Here is a 24,148-nt window from a genome sequence, read left to right as displayed (position 1 = left end):
CTCCAGGACACTGGGCACAAAGTCAATCAACAAATAACACCAGAGAGCCTTCAGTCAGGTGTGCCAATTGTATTGGATTTTCAATCAGGGCTGATTTCAAAACAGTGAACAAAGATCTCTTTATTCATGCTAGTAAATACTTAAGAACAGACAGCTTTATTATCTCCCATTTCTATTAGGAGCCTGATATGCAAATTGTCCCCTCAGGTGGTTATTCAATTGGGAGTTTGACTAGGAGACTGGGAGTTTGACCGCTCACTATGATGTGCACTGACCACCAGGGGGTGGCATGGAACATGGTGGGTGTTGGCAATGTGGCAGTGGCAGTGGGCAACAGTGGAGGCACTGTTGGCCCTGATGGACCTGATGAGAGTAGGATGGTGGAGCAAGTGAGCAGGTAGTGCCAGGCAAGGCGGGTGCGAGTGAGGGATGAGGTTGGAGGGGTTGGAGGGTCCAATTGCTGCACAGACAGGGACCAGTGGTGTTGGCAGGGAGTGGGGCCACCTCCTGGCTCCCAGGCACTGAGGGAGCCAGGCAGTCCCTGGCCCCGACCAATCTCATCCTGCAGGTGGGATGGTGGAGCAGGTAAGGGGACATCACCAGGCCACAGTGTGGTGCCAGGCGGGGCTGTGGGGCTGCAGGGTTGCGAGGCTGGGGGCACGAGCTGAAGCCTGGTCCCTCTAGGCCACCCCAAGAGATCCCACCCATGCACAAATTTGTGCACCAGGCCTCTAACCTTCCATAAGAACGAAACCAAAGGGCAAAGTGACTTGTCCTATGGAACAATTCAGTGTGGGTGTGCTTTCAACTTCTCTTTTACCTTTAAAATGTCATTTCCTCAGAGGCAGCTATCATGGCTCTTATAGATTTTTCTTCTTCCAGAGCCTGGCCTATTGTGGATCTTGATAAATATTACATTCGCAGATGATGATATTACACAATAAAGTTGTCGTCTTGAGCCTAAGATCACTCCCACTCACAATCAAGGAAGTGAAAGCTTTGCCTCCTCCATACACCCCCTGATGGTCTGGGCCAAGAGGAATGCACTGAACTGGCCCTCTGTGGCACCCTGGCTATGTCTGCTGGCAATGCCCTTCGGTTAGGAAGGCTGCCATTTGATTCGACAAGCCCATCAGCCTCGTGGGAATTCTTTGCAGAAGACCCAGGTGAGGATGCCTGCAAGCATCTGAGAGGGCAGAATCCAATAGAATTGGCCAGAGGATTTCAAACATTAGTTCACATGCTCAGATTTACTCCCATAGAAAAGCTCTCTAGTCTGAAGTCAGAAACAGTTGACCAAGGAGTTATTGATCCAGCAGGCCATGCATACCCACAGCCAGTCCTAAATGTTTTCTTTAAAAGTTTATATTCAACTAAGGATCTGAAGTGCTTAGATAACAATGTTTATAAATGACACAAATTCTGGGGAAGACAGGCAGCATTTGTTTACAGATGAGATGCCATCTGCCTGCATCCCTGACTTAAGTGGGCAGCTATTATTAGCATGATCCTATGGACAGGCCATAAACCGAGACCTTGGCTGATGGAGAAAACATTTCTCTCTACCGGATGGTCTTTTTCCAGAGAATGAAACCATTCCCGATGTGGTTATTTCTGCAAGATCTTATCATGAAGGAGCCGATTCTCATTTTATAGGTAGACAAACCTAAGTATGGAGTTTCCCGTGGCGCTCAGGACTGAGCTCTCCTGGACACACTGGGAGGGAGGGTGTGGGTTCCTCTGAGTCGCACGGTGGTTTTCAGCCAGAATTAATGCTGAGTTCTCCACAGTAGGTAGATTCTGCCTGCAAAGTTTACATTCCTATAGTGCCACAGGCCAAAGAATATATTTTTTTTAAAAAAAACTCATTACATCTAAATCCTGAAACCAAGATGCAAAACTGATAAACAAAGCTACCTTCTAGGACAAACCTATGACAACACCCCCTTGCAGGCAGCCACCAACCTGGAGGCCTCACACAGAAATGTAAGGAAACACTTGCCTCTTCATTTTCCCAGTTCGAGGATAACTATTTAATCTTAATGTCCCTTCTCAGAGGAGAAAGAGGCGGTCTACTGGCTCTGGCCCAGGCCCAAGGCCCAAGAGGGCTCTGGACTCGGGGTCTGGATTAGCTCCGAATCCTTCATCCTTGCCAACAAAATGCCCAGGGGCTGGCAGGAGAGGAAGTGTGTATTAAGCATTTGATGACTAACAGGCACCGTATTTTTGGAAACGTTGGTTTCAACCTACTTAGGAAGTTGAAGTGTGGAGAGGATCCAGAGCGCGTGCTGAGGCCCCGCGCCTCCTCCCGTGGGAGTTTTCCCTCCAGAGAGCTGCTGACAGGCACCTGAGAAGGGCTCCAAGGCCACAGCTCATAGAAGTGATTTTAATGAGTTCTGCACTTTCCCCCTCACTCTTGTGCATGCCATTCTCAGCTGAGGGTTCATTAAGCTTTTATCCCAGGGTTCCTTGAGGTGTGTGGGCCACACAACCTGCATGGGCGGTGAATGAATTTCCCACGTGGGACAGCTAGATGGGCTTGTGGCATCTCCCTCCTGGAACCCCTCCTCCCCCTGTCCCCAAGCCCTCAACATCCTCTTCCCAGTCCTTCCCCTGCCCCACTTCTGCCCTGGCCTTGCCCTTAGGTCCACGTGCCATCTTATCCCGATTTTTTTTAAAGGATATTCTGGGCCCCAAATCAGTTCTAGGTGAGGTGGTGTAAGGGACCGGCTGGGTTTTCACTTTCTCTCCAGAGAGCAAGCATTTCCATGGATTTCCTTCTCCCTCTTTCCTCTTTCCCCCTTTTCCTGAAAAACTCCTGTGGTGGGCAAAATAATGAGCACCCCAAGATATCCACCTCCTAATCCTCAAAACCTGTGAATCTGTTACCTTAGGGCCAAAGGGATTTGCAGGTGTGGCCAAGGTGAGGCTTTTGAGATGAGGAGAGGATCCTGGATTATCCAGGTGGATGCAATGAGTGCCTTGACGAGAGGGACGCAGCCGGGTCAGAGTCACAGAAGGAGATGTGATGAGAGAGAGAGAGAGAGAGAGAGAGAGAGAGAGAGAGAGAGAGAGAGAGAGAGAGAGAGAGAAAAGAGAGAGAGAGAGAGAAAGAGACAGAGAGAGAGGCTCTATGCTGCTGGCCTTGAAGATAGAGAAAGAGGCCACAAGCCAAGGAAGGCAGATGGCCTCCAGAACCTAGAAAAGGCAGGTAAAGCAATTCTCTCCATTCAGCCCTCTCAACACCTTGATGTTAGAACCTTGAGACCCAGGTTTGACTTAGAACCCTCAGAACTGTAAGATAACACATTGTTATGCTTTTAAGCCATTACGTTTGTGATTAATTGTTACAGCAGCAAATAGAAACCCAAACACAAATGTGCAAATTGCAACAACCCAGGAACATAGGAATGTGATGTGTGGAGGGAGCTAGACCAGGGCCTTCTCCTCAGTTCCAGTCTTGGCCCCGGTTCTGTACCAGCATCTGCAGCTCTTAGGTCACCTCTGACCCAAGGCCTATTTCCCTCCAGACAATACCTCCCCTACCTGGGTAAGACTTTTAGCAAAGGTCACAAATAGATTCCCTATCTCCTTCTCCTCTGGCCATACCTCCTTCCAGTCAATCAGAGAAGAGGAGCACCCTAGCTTAAATACCAACAATAACATAGGGTCAGAGGCAACCTAGGCACCTGAGTTTGATGCATTTGGTTCTACATGGTGGGGGAGAAAAATGAGTTCACTGACATGGTATGGAACCATGTGGGAAGCATCCCACCCAGGCCATTGCTTTGGAGGCAAACCTCGTGTTAGAGAATCGGCATGTCCCCAAAGACAAAGACAGATTCATGACCTAAGGAATGTGACCTTTAGAAAAAATATCTGCTCACCTGCCTCTGGTCATGACAGAAACCAAGATATACATCAGTTTCCAAATTTCCTCTTACAAAAGAATTGTGGGGTTTGCTGTTTACACTTTGCTAAACACCTTAACTGTCCTAAGAGAGGACCTCATGTGGAACAAGAGCCAGGGCCGCCCTGAGGAATGCCCAGAACATGAGAATGCAGGCGGACAAAATCAGAGGCAGGCAAGGGGTGCAGGTGACAGTGCCCACCAGCAGGGCCAGCCACACCCTCAGTCTGCTGCCAGTGTGTGCCCTTGGCTGGGAAGTTCATAGAACAATTGGCTTAGAGGACAAACGTTTTCTAAATTTCTCATTTTAATCCTTGGTTGAAAATATCTTATATCTCTTCAAAGAACAGCCGGGCTTTGCCAATTCCCGTACAGAGGAAGTTCTAATAATTGTGGGTCACGTTAGGAGACTTTTTTGTTTGTTTGTTTGTTTTTCTTACGCGAAAAGACAAGCAATGCCCGCCCGCGAAAAGACAAGCAATGCACCTCAGAGAAAGCTGCTCCCCGATCTTTCTGGTATCTTTCGCATTTCAAAATGCAGGCCTATGAAATGAGCCAGCCACAAGAAGGCAAACACCGAATGATTCCTCTTTTCTAGTTTCCTAGAATAGTCAAGTTCATACAGACAGAAAGTCGAATCACGATACCAATTCTGGAGGGGGCGCGGGGCAGGGGGTGTTTGTTGAATGGAAACCAAGTTTTAGTTCTGGAAGATGAAAAATGTTCTGAGGATGGGTGATGGCGAGGGATGATGCACAACAATGTGAGTGCTCTGAAGGCCACTGAACTGTACACTTAAAAATCACTAAAATGGTAACTTACATGTTATGTCTATTTTACCACCAAAAAAAAAAAAAAAAAAAGAAAAAAAAGAAAAAGGAAAAGCCCTGTAAACACATACATAACACAACTTGACCATATGCCATTTTTACGTTGAACCCTGACCATTACACCTACCATGCTACTTATTTTGAATGAGTCCTTTCATTGGTTGCAAAAAAGAAGACAAACTAAGCTTCTCACTGAGCGACCAGGACCTGGGAGACAGCCCCGCCCTCAGGAACTGGTGAGTCCCAGCTGCCCCTGGAGGGCGGGGCTTCTCAGGATCTGCCCAGGAAGAGGCCCTACCTGGTTTGGAAGTGATGCTCCAGATCACAGCGCTGCAACACCTCGGCGCAGTTCTCTGCGAACGGGCAGGTCACCATGAGCTTGTTGAGCAGCTTGTGGACCAGGATGCTGGACTTCTTGCAATGCTGGAGAACCAGGGGCTTGCGGTCCAGGGGGCAGAAGTCCTGACTCACCAGGAAGTTGGTGAGGCAGAGAGTGCAGTAGGTGTGTCCACAGGGAGTGTCCAGAGGGTCCAGCAAGGCTTGCAGGCAGATGTGGCATATGAGGTCATCGTCCACATCGTCTGTGTAGGTGTAGAAGTGATTTTCCTCGGGGGAGTGGGCTTGGCCACACACCACACATAGGGGCTCAGGGCTGGGATCCGGGTCATCGGCAGAGTCTGACTGGCTCATGGTTGACTGCGGGGACAGGATGATAGGAAACCAATCCAGCAAAACGATATTTCCTCAGGAGCCAATTAAGACCTTCTAGGAGCCATCCACAAACCTAAAAGGGAACAAGAGGACATCTTTGTTTTCAATGCAAATGGAAGACCCTGTGCTACAGACAGGAAGCCATGCTGCCTGTAGACAGAGAACTGGCCTCTGATGCAGAAGGCCAGTGATGCGTGACTGTGGGGAAACCACTTTGCCTCACTATGCCTCAGTTTCACCAGAGGGAATAATGTTTACCTTTAACCTTCTCATGGTTAAAATCATTTGGATACTATCTGCATAGGCAATACTGCATGGTATGTAAAAAGTGCTCAATAAATATTCTTTAGTATTCTTGCATGTATTGCTATTGAATTCATTTTGTCTACAGTCTAGCTCAATTGGCCTAGAAACTGAAATCTATCACTCCTTTTTTTAAATTTAATTAATTAATTTATTTTTTATTAAGTTATTATTTTTTGTACATATACCAATGCTCCCCCCTCCCATACATACCCTCCCTCCCCAGAGTTTTGTGTCCATTAGTTGTACTTATATGCATGTATACAAGTTCTTCAGTTGATCTCTTATCTCCCCCAGACCTCCCCAGCCTCCCCGCTGTAATTTGACAGTCTGCTTGTTGCTTTACTGTCTCTATATCTATCTTTTGGTTCTTCAGTTTATAATGTTCTTTATCATCCATAAGTAAGTGAGGTCATGTGGTGTCTCTCTTTCATTGACTGGCTTGTTTCACTCAGCATGATGTTCTCCAATTCCATCCAGGTTGCTGCAAATGATGAGAATTTTTTCTTTTTTATGGCTGCATAATATTCCATTGTGTAAATGTACTATAGTTTTTGGATCCAATCATCTGCTGATGGGTACCTAGGCTGTTTCCAAATCCTAGCTATTGTAAATTATGCTGCTATGAACATAGGGGTGCATATATTCTTTCTGGTTAATGTTTCTAGCTTTTTGGGATATATTCCTAGGAGTGGGATTACTGGGTCAAATGGGAGTTCCATTTTCAGTTTTTTGAGGAAGCTCCATACTGTTCTCCACAGTGGTTGTACCAGTCTACATTCCCACCAGCAATGCACGAGGGTTCCTTTTTCTCTGCAACCTCACCAACACTTGTCGTTTGTTGTGAAATCTATCACTTCTTTAAGGTGTCTTTTGACTTTGTTCTACCGTAATAGTACTCTTTTATTCAATTATATGTATATGTATATGTATATATGTATATGTATATTTTAAATCAGTAGAATACTATCATATTATGTCTTTTCCTTTGGTATAGGAGTCCAAAATAATGGAGTTATTAATGTACCTATTAAAATCTATGAAGTCTCTTGGAAAATCAGTCAATAAATATTTATTTTTTATTTTTATTTATTGATTTTAGAGATTGAGAGAGGAAGGGGGGAGAAATGAAGGGAAGGGGGAGAGAGGGAAAAAGGAAGAGAGAGAGAGAGAGAGAGAGAGAGAGAGAGAGAGAGAGAGAGAAGCATTGATTTGTTGTTCCCCTTATTTATGCATTCATTGGTTGATTCTTGTATGTGCCCTGACAGTGAATGGAACCTACAGACTTGGCATATCAGGATGATGCTCTAAACAAGGGAACTACCTGGCCAGGGCAATAAATAATATTTCTGGCACCACCTCTGACCTAGGGAGTGAGCTGGGTATAGAGACCTCACAGAGATCTTTAAAGGCCATGTCCCTGCTCTCATGGAGTCTCCAGTCCAGGGGAGTGGGCATGAACACAACTTGTTAGCAGCCCAGGTAAGCGGTGCAAGCAGAGGTATGCGCCAGAGAAACTGGGTCAGCTCTCAAGACGATTAGGAATCCCACACCCACACTACCCCCAACTCAACTTTGTTCTTTTCTGAAAGTAAATGAAAAGACTTAAAGAGTTTCACAAGAACATCAAGACACACGAATAACCCAACAGGAAATTAGCGACATTTGGAAATAGCATGCAGTCATAAATTGTGTTATATCTTTTTTCTTATCCAAATAAAGTCCAAGGCTGTTTGTACAAACATCGCCTTATCTCAAAAAGAAAATATACTGACTTCAAACTTCCATTGGGTCAGCTTCGTGTTTATATTTCTGTGCTGTGCTAATATGCCAGGAAGAACACTCTGGTCAGGAGGTTGAAGTAAAACACCCCAGAATATGAAAACATTTAGGAATCAGAGCATTTTCTTTAGCATCAGAAGGGACTACAGAAGGCTAAGGTAGAGGGTGCAGGAGAAAATGAAGTTGTTTCTACTCAAATTTTACGGAAATCTACCCAATTGCAATTTGTCATCAAGGCTGCTAGAAGGTTCTAGAACCACACAGGGGAAAAATTAAATGGCATGAGAAGCAGTTGAAAGATAAACATAAAAATGGAAATGGGCCACCCAAAAGGTTATCCTCTACCACAGAAAAAATAAGGTTCACATATTTTGAACTAAAGCTCTAGAGTTTGACATGCTTGCTCTAGATTTTTTAAAAGTTTCTCTGTAAGAATTTGGCCAACTACTCTCTCACAGGTTTTGGCCTATCTATTCCATGGTCTGTACCAGAAAACAACAGGAATGTCACTCTGGTCGTACCACTGACAAGACAACCTCACATTCCGGGCCTTTCCCTCTTTGGTGAAATGGTGGAGCAGGCAGGTTTTTGGATTTCACACTCTGCTCTGGAAGGTGTCAGATGCCTTAGCGCAGTGGTTGGCAAACTGTGGCTTGAGAGCCACATGCGACTCTTTGGCCCCTTGAGTGTGGCTTTTCCACAAAATACCATGGCCTGGGTGAGTCTATTTTGAAGAAGTGGCATTAGAAGAAGTTTAAATTTAAAAAATTTGGCTCTCAAAAGAAATTTCAATCATTGTAATATTGATATTTGGCCCTGTTGTCTAATGAGTTTGCTGACCATTGCCTTAGCATCTTTCAGTGGAGGAGGATGAAGAAGGAGCTGTGGCTGCTTCGCCCCGCCCAGTCTCAGCTCCAATTGGTTGCTTTGACCCATCAGCTTATAATATTCTGTTTGAAGAACACTGGTTTAAAAACAAACGAACAGCTGAAGCCGGTTTGGCTCAGTGGATAGAGCGTTGGCCTGCGGACTGAAGGGTCCCAGGTTCGATTCCGGTCAAGGGCATGTACTTTGGTTGCAGGTACATCCCCGGTGGGGGATGTGAAGAGGCAGCTGGTCCATGTTTCTCTCTCATCGACGTTTCTAGCTCTCTATCTCCCTTCCTCTCTGTAAAAAATCAATAAAATATGTGAAAAAAAACAACAATGAACAAACAAACAAATAAACAACCACTGGACTAGGTACTTAAGGTCCCTTCCAGAAATAGATTTCTGAGATTCTATGCTGATAAATTGGAGGTGTTTTATATTGTTTTAAGTGATTAGCTCTTTGGGAAAATCCCCCCCCCCCCCCCCCCCCCCCCGCCCTGGTTTTCTAGCAGTTTTTTGAGCTTGACCATGTGTCAGGCACTGTGCTAGGGGCCTGACATATTATGCTATGTAATCCTCACAATACCCAGGGTCTTCTGTTTGCTTTTCATTTAATAGATGAGGAAATGGAAGAGTAACATGTAAGTAAGTTGCTAGCCGCACAGAAAGAGAAACAAGCCCCAGAAGGGACTGCTAGCTTCAGTTTCTGCATCAATTTTGCTGCTTGTCTCCCAGCATCTTTCCTGATTGTGACCAGTCAGAATCCCAATAACATAACTAACCAAATACAAGAGCCGTGGGAACTGAGAAGTGTTAAAATCTCATTATGTCCCCCTGTAAATAGCTTGATTTCTCCAAGCTCTCTGAATCAAAATTGACTTGACTTTATTGAGGCCTAAAATGCTTGAGATAGAATTAATAGTATGGGGCAAGCAAAAATGGAAGGTTTTAGACCCAAACTCCAACCAACCTCTCTTCCTTCCCTTCCTCCCTCCCTCTCTCCCACCTCTGTTTTTCTCCCTTTCCCTCTTCCTCTCCCCTCTCCCTCTCCCTCTGAGAGCAATTTGAATTCCCTGGAACTTAAGTATGTGCATAAACCAGATTCTTCATATACTATTAATGTAAACACTGCTGTATATATTTTCTAACTTTGCTTTAGACTAAATAAAGCCTATAAGAATAAACACAGATTATGAGAGAACTGACTGAACAAGCAGTTTTGGCTCTAAAGAAAGAACTAGTGAGACTTTAAAAAACATTTTAAGGACATTTACCTGACATCTCTTATTTCCAGTTTACGTGTTATAAACATGTAAGATCTATCATGCTTTTAGACATAGATGTGCCTCACTGCTGGACTGAGAATAAATGATAAAAAATCATTAAGTCTTAAACAAAAACTATTTTCTTCTCCAAAAATGAACGAGAGGGCCTGTCAGCTTTAGGCTCCTTTATGTGTCAGCACTTTGGTGCCCGGCAGAGGGAGAGAACGCTGTGATCAGGAGCAAGGGAGGTGGGGGGGGAGTGGGGAGGAGGGTTCAGGGGAGAGGTAGGGAGGAGGGACGGGTAGGGGATTAGGTGTGTTCATGGATGGTTCTTTTTCCTGGGATTAGTCGGCTTCCTCCTTGATATCTCTCTCTCTCTCTCTCTTCTATTCTTCTCTCGCTCCCTCCCTCCCTCCTCTCCCTCCCTCCCTCTCTCCCTCCCTCCCTTCTCTCTTCTTCCTTCTCTTCCTTCTCCTTCCTTCCTCCTTCCTTCCTTCCTTCCTTCCTTCCTTCCTTCCTTCCTTCCTCTCTCTCTCTCTCTCTCTCTCTCTCTCTCTCTCTCTCGCTCTCGCTCTCGCTCTTGCTCTCGCTCTCGCTCTCGCTCTAGTTGAAGAAAGAGCATAGAAATGGATTTTCTCCTTGGGAGTGAATATGGGGGTTGGGAGAGGTACAACCCTTCTGTGGCTTGGGAACCATTTTTTTTTTCTCCTCTACCTCTGCTTTGGGGTAGACTAGAAGCCTGAGGTTTTTAGAGATGTGTGGCTCAGTGGTTGAACCAGGAGGACAGGGTTCGATTCCTGATCAGGGCACAAGCCTAGGTTGCAGGCCCCATCCCCAGTAAGGGGCATGTAGGAGGCAACTGATCAGATATTCTCTGTCATCATTGATGTTTCTTTCTATCTTTCCCTCTCTCTGCCTCTTTTAAATAAGTAAAATATATATTTTTAAAAATCCGTTGGAAAAATAAAACAGCCTTTGGAGTACAGCCTGTTTGGAGGTAGAATTTTTTTTTTTTTCAGAGATGAGATCCCAGAACAATGGAGTCCCTGGTGTGCTATGGTCCCTCTGACTCTCCTTTAAATGCTCACTGGCATTACAGACAATGGTTATCTGATGAAGACACTGGAGTAAAACAGATACTCACTAGAAAGGCTATGGAGAAACTTATCATTTGGCCTGCTGCACTGACAATTTCCTCATACTAAAAGGACAAAACGTAACTCTACAGCATCCTTTCAATAGCTGCATTAGTCATGGTTTTCCAACAATACTAATGGGACATCATATTATGAAAAAGAATTCATCCTAAACAACCCAAGTGCCCATCAAAAGACAAGTGGATAAAAAAAACCAAAAAACCCAAAACAACAAAACCAAACCAAACCATAGTACAATGGAATATTGCTTTGGAAATAAAAAGGAATGAAATCTTACCCTTTGTGATAGAATGGATGGACCTAGTATGTATTACGCTAAGTGAAATAAATCAGACAGAGAAAGACAAATACCATATTATTTTACTTACATGGAATCTAAAGAACAAAATAAATGAATAAACCAAAAAGAAACAGACTCATAAACACAGAAAACATACTGATGGTCAGAGGGGAGGGGGTTGGAAGACTGGGAGAAAGAGGTGAAGGGACTGACAAGGAAGGCGGATAGTTACCATACAGTCCTGGGAATGCAAAGTGCAGCATCGGGAATGTGGTCAATAATATTACGGTAACTACCATTTGGTATGTGTGGTGCCGGGAGGGTACTGGAACTATCGGGAGAATCACTTTGGAAAGTATGTGATTGTCTAACCACTATGCTCTGTGCCTGAAAGCAATACAACATAATATTAAAAGTAAACTGTAAATGAAAAACTTTAAAAAAAAGAAAGAAAAAAAAAAAGAATCCATCCTTATAGGCAAAGTGCATCTTGTCCTGCATTGGTACTTTAACCTCGATGAAACCTTGTAGCTATTGACCCTACAGGTTGAACAGGGGCTTTGAGAGATGGTCCTTAAATGCAACAGGCCTTTTTTCCTTTATAAAACAGAACATTCTGCCTCTGGAAAGCATTAACTACTAGAGAGGGCGAGTCCATATATTGAGCAAAAAATTTGCCTCTCTAGAACTCACCCAGCCCTCCATAGGTGCCAGCATTATCTTAGGAGCGATTTAGAATATGTGTCGCTCATTAAGCCCCCTAATTATTTGAAGACAGAACCCACGTTCTCCCCTCGGTTCAGCAGCCTTCGGTTTACCTGGCATTCCTTCAGGTTTCAAGCTTCTAGAGGCCCGTCCACTCTCCTCTGCAAGCTCCCTGATTTATCAGTGTCCCTCCCACAATGCGTGGAGAGAATGAACCCCGAACTCCAGGACAGAGTGGAACTAACCACTCCCAGAGCCTAAGAGTGTATCTTAGGCGGTGGCAGACTGAGCAGGAGACTCTGTCCTGAGGGAAAGTTATTAGCAATCTTGGCTGCGGAGAGGATAGAAAAATCAAGGTTAAGCAAGTAAAAAACTAGGGCTCTTACAAGCAAAACCAAGGGCTAGGAACACCATGTAGAAAATGCAAAGGTATTTAGTGGCTTTGGGTGGATTTATGCAAACAGAAGAAAGTCCTCATTGGCCAAAGAGTTCCATGTTAGAATCCCTAGTGTACAACCTGATCCCCAGAACAAATGGTATTTGGGGAATCCGGGGCTTTCCATTTGTTAGTAAGTACTTCTTTATTTTGATAAATCGTGTTGTCCTAAAATTCACCAACACAATAAATAACACAGGAGAAATGGAAACCATTTAAACAAATGGCAAGTCAGGGATACTTTCTCCTACCCAGAGCTCAAACATTGATTAATGTTCACTGAAACTCATGAAAAAGTTAAACTAGAGGCAGGCCAAGGGCAGCTAATGAAGGGGCCACAGAATGAACTGGAAGCTCTGCAGCTCCAGATGCTCCTTTTCCCTCCCCTTCCCAACCTGCCCCCCCTCACGCCCCCACCCCCCAAGTAGATGCACAAGTGCCCAAGAGGGAAAGTGTTGGAGGGGATTAGTCACCTTGGACCTCTCCCCTCATCCAGGGGAGGGCCATCTACTCGAAAGCCATGCCTACGGGACACTCCTGCTTGGCCTATGACAAATATGTTCACAAAAATCCTCTGAAGACATTTCTAAGTAACATACATTTTCCCCACTAGTGCTGTGCTGATTCATGTTGTGACCCGAGGCAAAAGGAAAAGTGTGTCTCCTGATACATGTTTTTGTGCATTTTTTAATGGTTTCATGAAGGGAGTGGAAAAAATTTGGAAAACGTGAAATGTAAGCATATTAAAAAATCACAACATCATTTTAAATTTAAATATCTTATTTATACAAAAAGCAGAGTTTTAAGAAATAGTTCCACTTTCCTGGCTTTAAAGGAAATAACCTCAACTATATTCTCAAAAACTACCTCTTTTCTTATCTTATTTTGAATTGAGGACATTGACAATTTCTCCTGACTGATAAATGTCAATAATTTTTAAGTAACTTTAGCTTCCTGATCCTGTCTTTATTTCAATACAATTTGATCTTTTGCTCACCATGGATTTTTTTTTGCACTAATTTTGTTTTTTAAAATAATCATTAAAATATTACTTATTGTGGTTACTGAGATTTTTGGTGCCGTTCAATTTTGTTCACTTTTGTACAGGAAGGTGAGTTCCTCATCTTGATCATGACCTTGCTGCTAATATTTTTGAAACCCAAGTGGAGAGAGTGGGTTTGTCAAGACTGTGGTTTGAATGTGACTCTGCTACCAACAACGGCTCTGGGTCTCAGTATTTCCCTCCAGCCTAACCTGGTTCCCAGCCACACAATGCAGAACGGAGAGATACAACCTTGTCACAGGTGTGCCGCTAAATTTTAACCAAGGTCTTGTTTGATTGTTGCTCCATCTGGTTATTATATTTATTAGAGATGCCAGGGAAGCAGTTTGCTTAAGGATTTATGAGGAAAGAGGAAGAAAAGAAAGAACTTGCCTCAAATAAGTGTAATCTAAAGCCAGGTCCTCCCATAGTTTACAAATGATTGTCTGTATAAGGAAGTTCAGTCAAATGGTGGAAAAGTTCTCTCTGGCAAGAACACTGTGTGGACTGTGATGGAAGCTGTGTGGGTCTCTGCCCTCCTGTATTTGTGTTTGCTTCACAATTTTTGCTGGCTTTCTTAATGTTGTTCGAAGTCTTTTAATCCCTTTGACCAAACCTAATATTTTATGGGATGTCTCAAACACAGAAAGTCTAAGAACCCCTGAATCAAATGATCTCCAAGTAATTGTTTGCTGCAAAAACTGAACTTGATTTTTTGTGGTTGTTGACGATGCTGTAAAAAGTGAATGAAGCTATGTGGGGTGGAATGGCTGCAGTTCGGTTTCAAGCTTGTGATTGGGGCCACCCCTCAGGGTAGAGACCACAATCACAGTCAGAAGCTCCATCCTGAAAACCAGAAGCACACCCAGGAGGAACAGAGTGGCCCAGTTCCACTACCTTGGCGGCCTGGCCTCTCTTTCTAAAATAAGTACCCAGCAGGCATGGCTGCCTAACCATTGCCCTGGCCCTGGCTGGAACTCCTAAGTTGGATTGTGGGGAGGAAAGTAATTGCCAAAATTAGGGCAAACTTTATCTTCTATTAAACAAAATACATTTACAACTACATTTTAGATTATGGATAAATGTGTCAATCATCAATATTAACTAGGTACAATAAATGCTTAAAATAAGTCGTGGTTGTGAACTAATGTACATAAGAGGCTGGGCAAATGGCCTATTCCTTAGCTTAGAGACACATCTGTAATAGGAAGAAATTAGGGGCTTTAGTGATCTGAATAAAAAGTCATACATGGGATAAACAATGTTTTTGGGCCAAGAGCCTGAGTAGGAAGCAGGGGTCCGGGGGGTAGGGTGACATGGGGTGGCGCCATATACTTTGCCAAGGAAAAGTAGAGGAGAGGAGGGATGGCAGATGCTTATGGACTGTTGCAAAGGTCAGGGTTAGCTCTACTCCTAATTAAGACCTAAATCTATGGTCTCCAAGAGAGAGTAGGCGATTCATTCATGCAATCAGTGAATGATACTAGCTTGTATAGCATTGCCAACACTAGAAAGAACAGAAAGGACAGAAAAAAAAAACATATAAACGGCCTTTAAAGAGGTCAAAATATGGCCAGGAAATTAGAGGAGAATCGAATTAAAAGAAGGCAGGGAAATACATCTGAAGTCAATAGCAGAAAGCACAGATATTCAGAAAGTGGGGGAAAACAAGGGTGCTAGTTATGTGAGAAAAGTCCCAAGAACTAGTAGCTGGTCAATTAGATGCAAGTTGAAGAAGCCAGGGCAGGTCTTCACCAGCTGGTTGGAGAGGAGCTTTGCCTTCCCAGACAGGTTTTATTGACTTTCCCCTGGGCGTGATGGCATACCTTGCATATTTGGGCTTGCTTGTAAGAACTCTGTCCCAGAAAAGATGTCCTCCCATTTCCTTGTCTATCGGCAAGGTCACATAGAGCTGGCCTTCTACCGACGACTAAAATGAAGGCCCAGTACTTTGCACTGACCTAGGGCACACCGTTGTCATAGGAACCTGGGAAGGCTGATGTCAGAGGAGAAGCAGGGTGTTCTTCCACCCAAAGCTAAAAGAAGGATCTCAGGAAGTGCTTATGGTGTTTGTTTTTAAACAGATAATCTCTTATGGAGGGAAGAACAAGAGGAAGGTATTTGCACTATCAACATTCTTCATTTGTGTTTCAATTCTACTGGTATTCATTGATCACCTGTTACATGCAGGCACTGGTCTTAAGTTCTGTGAGCATCCCACAGGGAATCCAATTCATCTTCAATGAATTTAAGTCTAATTAGGAAAATACAGTATACATATAGGGAAAAAAAATGTTAAACTATTGCAAGAGGATGCAAAGTAAGTATGGAATGAGTATGGTCTTCTAAAATAAGAGCCAAAGACAAGGTTGGAGGGAAAGGGATGAGAGAGCAGTGGAGTGTGGCCCAGAACAGTCAAGGAAAGTCCTTGGAAAACATTGAGAAAGATAAATGGGATTTGGCCACGTGGGAAGAAGTCCAGGTTTGGGGAAAGAGCCTGAGCAAATTTCTCAATCAAGGAAGAGGAATGCACACAGTGGTGTTTGTTGTTCCCATGTGATAGTCTGTAATTGAAATTTTAAAATGATTTCTTTAGAAGTCACAAGAGTTCCAGTTGGGCAAGGATCTTAGATTCTCACCAAGTGCAGGAATCTTCTTTGCAGCATCCCGGAGGGATGACCTAGCAGCTTCCGCTTGAAACACCTCCAGTGACGGGGAGCTCATCAGTTTGCCAACAGCTGTGACCTTTGGCCTTTGGCCTGCCTTTCAGTGTAACAAAGATCACATTCGCTTTCTCAAAACATGACAGCCTTCCCACCTCCAAACTAAAGACACCATTGGTGGTGGTTTCTCTAATTTTTTTTCTTTTTGTAGTTAGTTATGCCAGTTGCCTGTCTTCCTCGGTATCCCAGGTGGTAGTAAATGGCCCTTTCAAAGCAGGGCACCTGGAAGTGAACACTTATCTAGTTGTGGATTAATGGGCTCAAGATTCTGTGGAATAAGCACCAATCCCGTTCTTAACCAGGACTGTGTATTAAAGCAACCTAAGGTGGCCTTTACTGATTTGCTTTTGTAGATACACCACACTGTTGACTGCAATACTCAGTAGGTTGTTAGAACATAAAGCACTAATGTGCCTTGAACATAGAAATAATGATAGTGGCAAAGGCTAATATATATATATATATATATATATATATATATATATATATATATATATAATTTTTTTTATTGATTAAGGTATTACATATGTGTCCTATCCCCCCATTGCCCCTCCCACCACCCTGCTGATGCCCTCACCATCCTAGTGTCTGTGTCCATTGGTTATGTTTATATGCATACATACAAATCCTTTGGTTGATCTCTCCCCCTTACTCCCACTCTCCCTTGCCTTCCCTCTGAGGTTTGATTGATGCTTCTATGTCTCTGGATCTGTTTTTTGTTTGTCAGTTTATGTTGTTCATTATATTCCACAAATGAGTGAGATCCTGTGATATTTATCTTTTTCCAACTGACTTATTTAGCTTAGCATAATGCTCTCCAGGTCCATCCAGGCTACTGCAAATGGTAGGAGTTCCTTCCTTTTTACAGCAAGGGCTGCCTATATTTTCCCCAATATTTCAATGTCCAAGTGAACAAGGAATCTCTCCATAAGTAGTGGGAGGGGCCTGTGCATATGCATGTCAATTCAGGAATGTAGGAAGTAGAATAATAGCTCCCCTCCCCAAAGATATATCCATGTCCCAAACCCCAGAACCTGTGAATGTGACCTTATTAGAAAAATAATCTTTGAAGAGGTAATTAAGAATTTTGAGAAGAGATCATCCTGGATTATCTGTTTTATCCTAAATCCAATGGCAAGTGTCTTTCTAAGAAACAGAAGAAGAGAAGACACAGATGAGAGGAGAAGGTGATGTAAAGGCAGGTTGGAGGTATGCAGCCACAGTGAGGGAGCATCTGGAGGCACCGGAAGCTGGAAGAGGCAAGGAAGGATTCTCTTCTGGAGCCTTCAAAGGAAGCAAGGCCCTGCCAACACCGTGATTTCTGGCCTCCGGGGCTGTGTGAGAATAAATCTGTGCTGTTCTAAGCCACCAAGCTTATGGTAATTTGTTGCAGCATCCCTAGGAAAATAATACAGGGGCTGTGTATTTCCAGGGGACTCTCCCAGAAGTGGGGTGAACATCCCAGTGAGGCACTCCAGCACTTCTCCACATGGCTCAAAAATCCAGAAGGATGTTGGGATGGCAGCTGCTTAGGCTGCTACATACTTAGGGATAGCAGTTTTGGCCTAGAATAAAAATGTAGTAATTTCCTTTAAATCCATTACTAAATTAGAATACAGATATCTTAAAGGATAACTGTTAAACCACATTTGCAAAGGCCCCAAGTGAAAAAGAGGCCAAAGGTAGAATGGCCGAGGGTGTGCATATTGTTGAAGACATATTACAAGCATAACTATAGTACTTAATGAGGACTATGAAAACATTAGGTGACTCATGTATTATGGGAGTGTGCAGGAACCTAAACATGCAGCGTTCTATTCAAAAAAGGCCACGTGACTGACCCAGCATCATCAACAAGTTATGCAAATCATCCCAACAGATAGCAACGGCATTTTTAGACTGCACCATCATGCATGTGCTGTTGCCATGCACGGTGCCAAGAGCCATTAAAGAGAATTCCTGGAGAGCTTCCACTCTGCTGTTGGTGGACTCTTTGGTGTCCCTGTGACAAATGCATCAAACACAAGAAGCAAATAAGAGTCACTGGGAAATAATGGTGGAATTTAAGTCCAAGCATTCCAAGTCACAAGTGAGCGATATATGAAAAATGGCCCTGGTTAATTGGGACAGAATTCCTGCCAGTGGTAGAAGTGTACTAGTCAGTCTACCGTGTCAAGTCAGGTGACTCCCTAGAGCAGGGGGTGCGGGTTTTCTAGAAAAGCAGAGGATGAAGAGAAGGGGTGAAGAGAATTGGAATAAAGAGACTCTCATAAAAATGGCAAATTTCTTGTCAAACCTCTCCTTGAAGCTGGAGTTCATTCTCCTCCCTTCTTTTTTAGAATACAATGTAAAATAAAATAATATAATCATTACTATTTGATAAGCAGTCCACTAGGATACCATGCTAGATGTTTTACATGTGTTTTCTCAATCTTTAAAATGATCCTATGAGGTCAGTGAGAGAATCTTTATTTACAGATGAGTGTATGTGCTTCTAAAGAAACACAAATCCTCTGTGGGTTTCATGCATTCACGCATTCAGCAAACAAATACCAGGAGCTAAATATACCAAAAAACACTCATCCTCAGTGACAGGGAACTCAGTTCCTCAAAGGCAACCTACGGGTTTGGGGACAACTCTAATTCTTAGAAAATCCTTCCTTATTGTTGCTCTGAACTGTGTCTCTGGGTAAGTAAACAGTAAGTCACTGGGTGTCCTCGAGTCATTTAGAACAAAATGAGACACGAGGAAATGGTAAATGTAGGAGGTGTACAGGAGGGAGCTAACATTTGCTGTTTCTGATTTCAGTTCAGTGACGTGTTTGTTCTTAGAAACTTGCATGGTTTTCATGTTCTCTCTTACTCTTTGGGGATGGTAAATAGTTAAATTCCACTGGCCTAGAAGTGTGATGTAGCCTTCCTACCAAATAGTTTTCAGAAGCCCTCAATACTTTGGACACACTGTCAGAGGACAATAAATTTGCCACCCACATGAGAGGGAGACTGTGATGCGGGCACATAAATATCAGGAATAGTTGTAACCACCGGAAGTCTGTGATGCTATGGCAGTGAGGAGCCTCCCTCATAGTCCTCTCTCGGCAGCATCTTACAGAATGGCCTTGTAAGTGGTCAGGATCCTTGCAGAACAGGTTTTCTCCACTCTAAGAGAGGAGTTCAAATCTAAAAAGGAGTTAGGAAGCCAGGAATCACTACTCCAAAAGAATTCACTGTTTGTTTATATCAGAGTGCTCCTGCCCACAGTTCTGCACACACCAGGCATGGCGCTGGCAGCTCCCCTGCCCTGGAACTCCAACATAAACAAGATAATCTTTATTAACAGGTTTTCCTTCTGGGCCTTTGGGGTCCTTTCAGGAAATCTGTTTTGCTCTGAGTCTTTGCCCCTCAATGTACTACTGTTTCTATCATTATTATATCCAGACTAAGCATGACTTAAGATGCCTAACTCTAACCAATATAAAAATGTTTTCTATAATAATCTATACTAATAAAAGGGCAATATGCTAATTAGGCTGGATATCTTCCAGGTGACCTTCTGGATGTCCTTCCAGACAAAGCCATGGTGGCGGGGCCAAGACAGAGGCGGTTAGGGGTGATCAGGCCCGCAGGGGAGAGCAGTTAGGGGTATCAGGCTGGCAGGCAGGTGAACTGTTAGGAGCCAGTGGTTCTGGATTGTGAGTTGGTTATCTCCAGAGGGGTCCTGGATTGGAGAGGGTGCATGTTGGGCTGAGGGACCCATCCCCACCCCTCAGTGCATGAATTTCATGCACTGGGCCTCTAGTATACAATAACAGTTAAAATGTATTGAGCACTTACTATATACTTGGCATTTACATAAAATCATTTCAATTATTCTTCACAAAAAACACTGGGTTTGGTACCTATTCCATTTTCCAGATGATGAACCTGAGACAAAGAGATACTAATAAACTTATTTAGTTTAATAATTTATATGGCAGAACCAGCCTCAAATCCAGATTTGTCTGATTCTACCCACCATGCTTTCCTTTCTAGAAATTTATACTAGTAATAGCTATCAGTATGCCAGGTACTACTCCAAGAACTTCACATATTTCAACTCATTTCATCTTCACAATAACTGTTTTATAGATGGTGTAAAGAGGGGTTAAATAGCCTATTCCAGGTCACATAGCTAGTATGTATAGAGTTGGAATTTGAACCCAGGCAGATTGATGCCAGAGACTAGGCCATCATTCTAAAGCAGTGCCACTATTCCACCTAGAAATGAATAAATAAGATTACTGTGTTCTAGTGAGGCATTGCCCACCCCTCAGCTGTCAGTCTGAACTCCGTCCCCCATCCTCACCCCTACCCCCAGGTGTACTGCCATGTAGCTTCTGTGAGAGGACAGTGGTGGTTTGTGAAGTACACCATTTCAGCTTCCCTCTCTTAGGAAAAGGTAGACAAAGAAACTGATGGGCAGGGAGGTTGAGGTTCTTCTCCAGGGTCTCCTAAGCAAGCTAGTAGTAGGCTCAAGGTTATAAAACCCTGTCCTCAATCAACTAGGCCAGTGGTTGGCAAACTCATTAGTCAACAGAGCCAAATATCAGCAGTACAACGATTGTCATTTCTTTTGAGAGCCAAATTTTTTAAACTTAAACTTCTTCTAAGGCCACTTCTTCAAAATAGACTCGCCCAGACCATGGTATTTTGTGGAAGAGCCACACTCACAGGTCCAAAGAGCCGCATGTGGCTCTTGAGCCACAGCTTGTCTATCAGGGAACTAGGCTGTTACCTTGCTCTTGAATGATGAAAGCTTGCCTTATTTTCCAGGATAAGGTGAGACCTACAGAAGGTCCAGGGACCTGGGAACACAGTGGTTTTTATGCAATGTCTCAAGGTCATCGAAAGGCAGGGGATACCCCATGAGGGGGACAATCCTACCCAAAGGATTCACAAGTTCCCCTTTCACAGGGCAGTGCAGGCTCCAGACCAGCTGCCTCTTCTCCCAGTGACCGGGCAGGCAGCTCACCGAAACTGCAGCGAGGGGTGTTTGCCTACAAGCCTGGAGGAGATTAAGCACCCACCCCATCTGCTGTGGAAATACCACAAATGAAAGCAGAAAGGCAATCTGCAAGTCCCTTTACAGCCAACGCAAGAGGATACATCCCCCAAAGACCTGTGGGGACCACATGCTATAGGTCTGTCATGGGATGAGAGCCCTGAGCAGGGAAGGTCGGGGGACAGCAGTGGCCTGCGCGGCTGGCAGAGACCAGTCTGCATGGCTGTTTAATGACACAGTTAAAGCATTCTCCTGGCTGTTTTCTTTCTCTGATCTGTTAACATCGACATTAATTACTTACAATTAATAGCCATAACCCTGTTTTCTTTCTCTGATCTGTTAACATTGACGTCAATTACTTACAATTAATAACCATAACCCTGTTTTCTTTCTCTGATCTGTTAACATCGATGTTAATTACTTACAATTAATAAATTAATAACCATAACAAGAATGATCAGGGTTCCTAATAATTGTAAACACAAGAGGTCTTTTGTCTCCATACGGTCAGACAATCTCCTTTGAACAGCCCAACCCCAGAAGACGCCTTCAAGGAGGAGGGACTTGCCTTCATCTGGCTCCCGCCTAGCACAGACCTTTCCGCTCCCTGCTCCACATCACCTCATTTACTTCTGACGACTACATTATCATCATAGGGATCATTATCCCCTGTTTTACTGAAGAAGAGACTGGGGGTCAGAGAAGTAACTTGCTCAAGGACGTGAACGGAAGAGACTGTACATGCTTTCAGTCAGGCCCTATTGCCTCTTGAACCAAGGGATGGGGTTACTGCAGGCAGCGAGCCACGGTGGTTCTTATGTGCCCGTTCTCCAAGAGATCTACTGCATCCTAAGTAACCTGACCCTTAATCCTACTTTCTGTCATCGTTTCCTTTTTATATCCGGGACCTGGTAGCCACAGCTTTGTTTCTTTAGTAGATGGAGACTCCGACATGTAGTGATGAAATGATTTGTTCAATCATAAATTAATTACTATGCAAAGAACCAAGAACCATGGTCATCTTGTGGGAGAGATTTGTGACTTTAAAGAAATGTTTTATCCAGAAGATTTGGGATCCATGAGATTTTTTTCCTCTCTACTGTCAAAACTCTGGAGAACACCAGCAAGGGACAAGCAGAAGCCACCACCCAACACACTGGCTCAGGGGAAAAGAACAGACACAGGTCAGAAAGAACAATCCACGCCTCCGAGGAGTAAGAGGGAAATTGGCAACCAGCACAGGACGGATTCTCAGTGGCGAGAAGCAACTGAGAAAAAAACAAAACAACAAAACAAAAACAAAACAAACTTCTCATCTTGATTCAATTTATACTTTTGAAGAACTGAGATGCACTTTGAGTTTCTGGGTGGTTGAAGAGGAGCATAATTCCTCACTGGTTATTCTTTTGCAAACATACACTGAGTGGCCAGATTATTATGATCTCTGAACACATAATAATCTGGCCACTCAGTGTATATCTTATATAATAGAAAGCTAATATGCAAATTGTCCCCTGAGCCAAGAGTTCGACCAGCAGGCAGGCCGCCAACTGCCCATGTCCCCTCCCCCATGTACCCTCCCCTTGGCCAGGCTGGCCAGACCCCACCCATGCATGAATTCATGCACTGAGCCAGATTATTATGCATTCAGAGATCATAATAATCTGGCCACTCAGTGAATTTGTTAACTGAAATCTCAGAAAAATAACCAATGAATGAAATGACTCCCTAGCAGGTGGACTTCTCTCCCAGGTTTCCAGCTCATCACCGGAGGGAACTGTGTTGGGAGGTGGTTGCTTTCTTTCTCTAACCACTATCGTGCAGCCAGTGGACTGTGGAGAACAGAAGTAGTAACGGCTGTGTGCTCAGGATGAGGTAAATCAAAATGGATCCTAGAGGTAAAATTACTTGTAAAAAAGTCAGGTCCCCGCAGAACAATCTCCCCAGTATATCTGCGACTAAAAGAGAGAAAGAGAAAAAGTGGACGAGTGCCAGAAAATTAAATGTCAGACCTGTAGTTGCATTCTTGTAAGCAAAGAGGAACTAGTCTTTACTTTAACCGAAGTGAAGTGAAGGGTCACGGACAGCCAGTCTTGAGGTGAATGTAAACAATTCCAACCAGATAGCAAAGTAGTTTTAAACAGGGTGTTTAGCAAAGAACAAAGAAAACAGTAGACTTTTCAAAAGAGAAGTAGAGGGAGGGAAACGAGTACAGGGCGCCCGAGCGGGGAACAAAATTTACCTGTTTGAGGAAAAATTTCAGCGAGGGGGGGGAGCAATTAAGGACGTTGAGTAGGTTTCGGTTGAAATTGCCTCTGGTGTGATGAATGCAGAAAGTACGGCAACATAAAGCAAACACAGCCATTCTGAATTCAGTAGACTGGCTGAATTGGTCTGTACCTTTAAGTTTCAAAGTCTCTATTCAATTCCAGGGTTAAAAAAAAAAAAAAAATCAGATCAACTTCCCAGATAAGCATAGGCTGGATTAATGATTAAGAGAAGCAGAAAGGATTAACTATCTGGCCTGGGAGGACTTGCCTGTGCAACCAAAATGGCAAAGGCATCCCTCTGCGCTTCTCTCTCAAAAGGGCTTCTCCCTGTGGGACAAACACCCGAGGATTGTGGTTTTCATTCCAATTCCTCAATCGGATCCCTTGGGGCCAGGGGTCTAAACGCCAAGAGAGACAAACGGCCGGGTTTCAGCTCACCTTTGTAAGTGTCCGCGGGAGCTCTCAAAGCAGCAGCCGTGCAGGTGAGACCAGCAACTCCCTGGCAGCCGAGCTGTGACCAGCCGGAGCTGTGACCAGCCCGAGCCTCGGCGACCAGGTGCCTAGAGGAAGGAGGAGGGCATTGGCTGGTGGAGAGCAGGAAATGTGTGACATCACAGGGAGCCTGGACAGATAAAACATTGCTGGGACCTTAGCTATTGAGACAGTCAGTAGGTCCCGCCCACCTGTCATTTACCTGAATACCTGCAAGCAGGTAGGTGGCGTCTCTGCGTGGACAAATGAATCAGTTAGAGCAATTTGCTGCGTGGAATGTACTTTCTTTCCTGGGCACGGCACGTGACCAGCCCCGTGGAAGGATCTGAATT

The 24,148-nt window shown here is 44.0% G+C and overlaps 1 protein-coding gene and 1 long non-coding RNA gene across 5 annotated transcripts in view; one reads left to right on the top strand and one right to left on the bottom strand.

Moving 5' to 3' along the window:
- Positions 1–23,921, bottom strand: part of LNX1 (ligand of numb-protein X 1) — a 118,774-nt gene extending 94,853 nt beyond the window's left edge. For 2 of the 4 annotated variants that reach the window (XM_036416204.2, XM_036416231.2), the window contains exons 1-2: positions 23,763–23,871; positions 5,039–5,524 (exon numbers count right to left, since the gene is read on the bottom strand). In XM_036416204.2, the coding sequence (XP_036272097.1) occupies positions 5,039–5,430 (392 nt within the window). In that variant the 5' untranslated portion in view covers positions 5,431–5,524; positions 23,763–23,871. Of the gene's footprint in view, positions 1–5,038; positions 5,525–23,296; positions 23,434–23,762 lie in introns of those variants that run through there. The other 2 variants (XM_036416222.2, XM_036416213.2) reach the window with 2 other exon arrangements.
- On the top strand, positions 15,372–17,258 carry LOC123651328. The gene is made up of 2 exons (XR_006739962.1): positions 15,372–15,452; positions 17,165–17,258. It is a non-coding gene; the product is annotated as an uncharacterized LOC123651328 (long non-coding RNA).
- Positions 23,922–24,148: the final 227 nt, after the last annotated feature.

Source organism: Pipistrellus kuhlii, unplaced genomic scaffold, assembly GCF_014108245.1.
Source record: "Pipistrellus kuhlii isolate mPipKuh1 unplaced genomic scaffold, mPipKuh1.p scaffold_m20_p_1, whole genome shotgun sequence".
In the NCBI taxonomy this organism is placed as follows: domain Eukaryota; kingdom Metazoa; phylum Chordata; class Mammalia; order Chiroptera; family Vespertilionidae; genus Pipistrellus; species Pipistrellus kuhlii.
This window is presented reverse-complemented; position numbering and strand designations above follow the sequence as displayed.